Here is a 7,046-nt window from a genome sequence, read left to right on the forward strand (position 1 = left end):
CTTCGGCCAGTAATGACGTCGCCTTTTGATGAAGAATCTCTACACAGATCTTCGATTAGCATTAAAAATATATAATAGTCTATTCTACAATTATTCATTATATATGAATATTTTTAAATTTGAGCAACTTTTTAAACATGTTTAACATGCTAGAAAGCACAAGATATAAAGTTATTTCGTAAAGTATTTTGTGTAAATCTTTCATTCTACGAACTGCAGTGTATGATCTTAGATTTTTGTATCTATAGATATATAATACGCAATCGTAATTTTTTTATAAAAATTCTAAAGTTTATCTAAAAAAATCTCTCTCTCTCTCTCTCTCTCTCTCTCTCTCTCTCTCTCTCTATATATATATATATATATATATATATATATATATATATATATATATGGTCATAATTGATATTTAATTTTACAGATATAATCTGCAGTATTTTAATTCTCTTTAGAGAAACTTTTATTATTTTATAGATCCTTTGTTTGCGTGTGTTTGATATCTCAGATAATTATCTATTTCTATAATATTTTTTAAGATTTATAAGTTTCAGTTACATGAGATAAATTCTAGATCTTTCATCTTTTTTGTGATATGATTCTGAATCAAGCAATGAGAAATTTTAGAGATGTAGTAAATTCTATCTTCATTTCCTCGATTTAGAATTCTGCACGTGCTGATGAAATGACGCACGTGTTTGCGCGTTTTTGAACTTGGGGAAGATCCCTTTTCATTGTCTATGCTGATTTATATGCAACATTCGTAACGTTTATTTATTCTCTCGTTTGCATATATTCCACGCACATAAGAATATCGTTCATGGAAAACGCAAAGAGAAATAAATTTGTAAAGATGCTGATTCCACATAATAATTACTCATTTGTCCGGCATGCCTTGTGATAATAAGATTTTACGTAACTGCTTGCGAAAAAGAACTTATACGTTTATTTAATAATTTGTTCGTAAGCAGAATAATTTGTTCGTAAGCAGACGCTTCTGACTGTATAGTAATCGCGATTAGATCAAGTCGCGTACGCTTCCTTGATTAGCATACGTGATGTTTAATTCATAAATCGCATTTTTTCGGCTCAGGTTTATGTGTGTATATATTCGCAAATCCGATATTCTACATGAAATAATAATTTTCATACGTAACGTTACCGATACATTCTTGCATGTTGTCATGCGTGCATTCGATTATAAAATGCATTCGTGGCGTATGCGTTTCCTCGATAAGATTGCGAAAGAAAAAGATTGCGTGACCTACATTATAATATGTATGTATAATTTGCAAGATGTGATCCTTATGAGATGTGTAATTTCCATCATCGCGTCTACCTCTTCCGCGCTGGCAAACTTGATTGGAAGTTGCTCCACATTCGAATATTATGTCAAGGACATTGCTTGCGAAGATATTGTGGATTATCTTGCCTGCAAACTTGACATACTTTTCGAACTGTGAAACCAATCGCACAGATTAATATGGCGCAAGTTGCCCTTTAACTCTTTAAAGTACGATATGTACGTAATTTTTTAGATATCCGCTCAGATAAATGTTTATTGGCAGAAATTTATGCATAACAGTTTTATGTATCATTTTTACTGGTATTGTCTAAATTACACTTAACTGCTTGACAATATATATATATATATATATATATATATATAATTTAAATATTAAATATTTAAATACATACATACAAAGAAAAGATTAGATTTTGAATTAAATTTACAGGATTTATAAAAACAAGCAATTATGTTAATTACTGCAATAATATCTGATCTGATATTATGATTTTTTTGCAGGTCATAATTCTATTAATCCTGCAAGATGAAAAGAAATTTTATCTCCCTCAATCAGCTTAATCCATATTGGTGCAAATCAGCTCATCAAACCAGTCATCAAACTTTTTTTGCTGGTTATTCATCATCTTATGTGGAATCTTTTGATTCATTCACATTGCAGGCAATTTTATAAGAAACTGAAGGTACTAGTAATCAATTTTTAATTACACAATACTATAATTTTAATTGTATACATCATATATAACAAAAAAAGATTCTAATTTAAATATAAATAAATATATAATTCATCATGTCATCTTAACAAATATCATTGGGAAGTAATAAATCTCCCCGTTATTAAGATTCGTAAATTATAAATGACAAGATTATATATATATATATATATATATATATATATATATATATATATATATATATATATATATTTCAAAGCAATTTATATTCGATGGATTGTGAATATATTTCCAGAAGTTCTCGGATTACGCACTGTAAATTATCAGCTGGACTTCCAGCTCGCTGTTCTGCAATTTCTTATTATCGTAATAGTCAGTTTTCAATCCATCTGACTATTAATAGCATTTGGCAGAGAAAATCTATTTAGCGCAGTTTTATACAAAGAGGCTTTTTGATGGACGATTTTTTAGACTTAGTTCGTTCTTCGAAATTTATTCATATAGTCTATCTACAATCTTTTTTTTGTTATAATTATAGTTTATATATACATATATATATATATATATTATTATTATTATTATTATTATAAATTCACGAAGAGATATATGATTGAATCATTTTGCGCACGAATGCTTCTATATTTCTTCTGATTTACTCTCACAAATTTTTGACAAGAAATTTCAGAAATGTATTCTCCAAAAAAGTGTTTACAAAATTATCGCTTTCCTTTTTCAAGAATTAATCTTGAACGCTAGTAGATAATGAGAAAAAACGCTAGTATGACAATGAATTTCGGGTCAAGTTTTAGTTTTACTTTTCTCAATTACAAAATGATAAGAGATGATTTGATTGATATTAAGATTTGTATACGGCAAATTCAATATTTAAGTGTAAAACACCCAAGAATTATTTTACTTAGCGATTCAAACTACTAATAATTGCAATGATAGTAAAATATAATTGCATTTTGAAGAAATTAATCTGCTTCTTTGTTAAAATCCATCAAAAAATGTTGTCGAAAACGTGGATGATGTCCAGTGAGCTTAAGATCGTTCGAACGTCGTTCATACGTTGTTTCTCGTTGAAATTTGCAAACATGCCAAGCTAAATCGTCTAAATATTTTGGCTACTGCAGGCTCCATCATCAAAACTATTCCGTACAGCTGGCTGCAGCACGTACGTCAGTTCCGCTTCGCTCTTGAAAAGCATTGATCGCTGTCAAACTGTTCCGACGTGTATTCCTTGTATCTTATCGAGTTTTTTAGAATGTCAAATTTTAATAACATCGATGGCAAAGATAACTGTAAGTCTTTTTGCCGATCAAGCTTCTCGATAAAGATGCAAAATAGTCTAAAAAAAATGAGAAAAAGCATTCAAAAAATTACTGGTACGTTAAAATATATATATTCGATTTAAATATAATTTCATTATTATTATTATACATTTATATGACTTGAATTTTGTTAATGTAAAAAATTTAATAGGAAGTATCTATCGAATATACTATAATTTAAAAAAGAAGTGATAGTTTTGGCATTAACAATTTGAAATTATTGTGCAAATAAAAATTATTTTAATAATTGTGTTACGCGCACAATCAGTACTTTTCAATAATTTTAAATACGATCATTACTACATTTGATTATATTTTCATAGAGAGTATTCAGGAAGAGGATAAGCATTCGATGTACATCTTCCCCGAGCAACTGTCAATTCTAACTTTGCGCACTGGCTTCTCCAAAAATGAGATTCGCAGATTGTATCGCGCCTTTAAACAGTTGTGTCCCAGGGGATGTGTGATGACTGGCGATTTGATATCCGCGTACACTAAGTTGTTCCCGCTAGGAGATTCGGCCAGATACGCGCAGATCCTGTTCAATAGTTTCGATAGGGATGGTGATGGTATTGTTAGCTTCAGCGATCTTCTCGGAGTTATGACATTGATCATCAATGGTAACGTGGACCAAAAACTCTCCTGGATATTCAGGTGAGAGTCTATCTCGCGTCTCTTTGTTTGTTATAACTTGATATTAACTATCGAGTTCTAATAATCATGAGGATTGAGGGAAAACATTATGTTTATTCCATAATATATTCATTACGAATCAGGAGAGAACTAATTAATTTTATTATCGAATTCTTTGACCGATCTAGAATCAATTCTTTCTAAAGAAATTTTCTTACTAAAGAAAATTTTTTCTAATTGATAGTCTCGAAAATAGTGAAGATGACGGATGAAACACGAATCTCTTTGGATTTACTACAATATTTATCAGGTTGTACGATCAAAATGGGGACGGTTGCATCACGAGACGAGAGATGCTGATCATAATATCCGCGATTTATGAGATGGCGCAGGACGCGCAAATTATTGAGCATGTAGTAGATAGCCATGTGGACAGATTTTTTGAGAAGATGGACGCAAATAAAGATGGTGTGGTCTCCAGAGAAGAGTTCATGAGCGGTTGCAAAAATGTACGAGAATATTCCATGTTTTATGTCGTAAGAATGATGTAATTTGGGTTTAACACTAGAAGGATTTCATTTAGTAGATTTTTGAATGAAAATCTGAAAAGTGCCTCTTTTATTAAATATATTCAGATTTTTCTCTCTCCAAAGTATACATATATTTTATACATCATTAAAATGCTAATATTAATTTTGATATTAATCAAAAATGTATAAAAGATATGATTTACACAACTGTTTAGCTATCAGCCCTCTTGGTGTTAAAACTCAGTAGGTTCTACTTTAATAATAGCGAATATGGAAACATATGTGTGTGTGTGTGTGTGTATGTGTGCATATAGAAAGATTTCACAAATTTTTATTTTTACAGGATACTATTATATACAACCAGTTATTTTCATTTAATAAAATTTGGTGAATAAAATCGATTTTAAGAGATTAACGACTAATTTATTTTTGTGTAAAGTAATTTATAATATTTATGAAGAAGTCAATCTATATCCCTTTTTTTTTTTTTTGCTAACTCTTAAATAATATATTTTGTAACTCTTAAATAATATATGTAATATATTATATATTCATCAATTTTTAAAATCTCTCTCTTTCTTTATGATGTCTCTTATGCAAAAGTATGAAATAATAGATCAATGGCATGTTAAATCGGAATTTAGAAAGATAAAAATCGAGCGACTTTTTTCTATAGAGATTCTCCATTAGTCTTTTATTTTATCTTATCTTTCGTATACTTATACATTTAAAATTAAGTTTCTTTATAGATTTATAATTTATGTCGCGTGCGCCTTTATATTGTATCTAAACGCCGTTTTTATCGAAATTTTAAAAATCGTGTTTAAATACGAATCGATTGCGGCTTCCACTTGACACTACAAATACTTCATTTGCTCGATCAATCAGAACGCAGGAAGTTTTGGCGCTTTTATTCTGATTGGTTAAACATGCTAAGCGCGCTTCTGCGGCAACTTCATATTTCTCTTTCGCGCAGGGCCATGATGTCGTAAGGAAGCAGAGATACCGAGCTCCGTATAATATCCGAAAAGGTAAGCCGACAAAGAGATAATCGAACCAAAATAACGCGATTATTCGCAATAACATCGTCTTCTGAATAAATTCTGAGATTATTTCGGAATTTTATTACTTATTAGACTGGAATTTCAAGCAGCAAAAATCGAATGATTTTTTCGGCGGAAATAATCGAGCCATTAGATCCTTTTCTTCTATCAGTCTTTTAAGTGCTGTACATTTGGAATCGAGTTTATATATATATTTATAGTCGAGATGTTACTATAAATCTAATGTCTCCGCGTGCCGTTTTTATCAAAATTTTACTTAAAAATTCTTAAGAATCGATTGCACATTGCCCTTATTAGGCGAGCTTTTGCAGCAACTTCATGTTTGTCTTTCGCGTGAAACCGTCGTATCGTAAAAAAGCAGAGACTCCGAGCTCCGATAATATCCATACAGGTAGGCCGACAAACAGATAATCGAGCCAAATAGATGTAATCATTCGTAATAGGATAGTTTTCTGAATAAATTCTGACATTATTTAGTAATTTTATATGATATATAGACCGGAATTTCAAATGGTAAAAATAGAGCGATCTTTTTCGGTGGAGATAATCGGGATTATTATATATAGATCCTTTTAAACTATCCGTCTTTCAAAGATACATAAGCCGAAAAAAAAGATAATTGAGCTAAACAGACGCGATTATTCATAACAACATTATTTGTGACTTGATTAGAAGATTTTTAATAGTTTATAGAGAGCATATTTTTTTATCCATGCTATATGTGCGGCAATGATGATTCTCAGCGCTGCCTGTGGCGGGTATAAGTACTAAGATGAACGTCTTGCATTTGCAAATGATAGTTCGAAGTAATACGTCGCAAGTGTGTATGTACGGAGATTGAAAATGAATACAGAAAATTCGGATGAAAAACAAGTTGTGCAAAATTGATAAATTACTTTCGTAAATGTTTTTTTCTTTTTAAATATTCGCAAAATCCAGAGCAAGTCCAATTTTCTCATAAATCTTAAGATAAGTCATTACACGGCGCGTTAAAACAACGAACGATGAGTGTACTCTATCTAGAATTATAAATGTTTCGAAGCATTTAATTGACTGATTAGAAGAAAAAGATCCATATCTTTTTTGTCCCATTTGGTCAATCAAACGATTCGAAACATTGCAATTTTAGTAAAGTATAACATTCATTACGTCTGTTGTTCATGTTGTTGTTCGATCTCTGTCTCTCTCACGGTCTAGACTTACAATTAGATACACAGATGCGATTATTACATATTTTTATTGACATAATAAATCTTTTAAGATTTTTGAAATTGTATAGATTTGCATCATGTTACTGAACTTAAAAGTAATTTGTTGTATAATTTATTAAATAAATACATTTTGAGATTGACATATTTTTGATGATATTTTTAGAATTTTGTATGTTTATTCTGATTTTTATATTGTTTATATATATAATTATTATGTCATAATTATTTTTCTTATAGATACCTGATAGCTGATATTTGGACACTTATGACTGTCTCTGAAATTTAACGAAATTTACA

General features: G+C 30.0%; 1 protein-coding gene across 2 annotated transcripts; it reads left to right on the forward strand.

The window, feature by feature from the left end:
• Window positions 1–1,808: 1,808 nt before the first annotated feature.
• On the forward strand, window positions 1,809–4,865 carry LOC138939884 (neuronal calcium sensor 1-like). 2 transcript variants are annotated; one of them, XM_070308169.1, is made up of 5 exons: window positions 1,809–1,986; window positions 3,114–3,365; window positions 3,635–3,965; window positions 4,255–4,453; window positions 4,818–4,865. In XM_070308169.1, the coding sequence occupies exons 2-5, from the start codon at window positions 3,245–3,247 to the stop codon at window positions 4,863–4,865; spliced, it is 699 nt and encodes a 232-aa protein (XP_070164270.1). In that variant the 5' UTR covers window positions 1,809–1,986; window positions 3,114–3,244. The 2 variants fall into 2 exon arrangements, with proteins under 2 accessions (XP_070164270.1, XP_070164268.1); XM_070308167.1 differs by lacking the exon at window positions 1,809–1,986 and having other exon boundaries at window positions 3,010–3,365.
• The last annotated feature ends 2,181 nt before the right edge of the window (window positions 4,866–7,046 follow it).

The sequence above is a fragment of the Polyergus mexicanus genome, unplaced genomic scaffold (assembly GCF_030449975.1).
Source record: "Polyergus mexicanus isolate NDT 795.1 unplaced genomic scaffold, iyPolMexi1.0 SCAF_15, whole genome shotgun sequence".
Taxonomy (NCBI): Eukaryota; Metazoa; Arthropoda; class Insecta; order Hymenoptera; family Formicidae; genus Polyergus; species Polyergus mexicanus.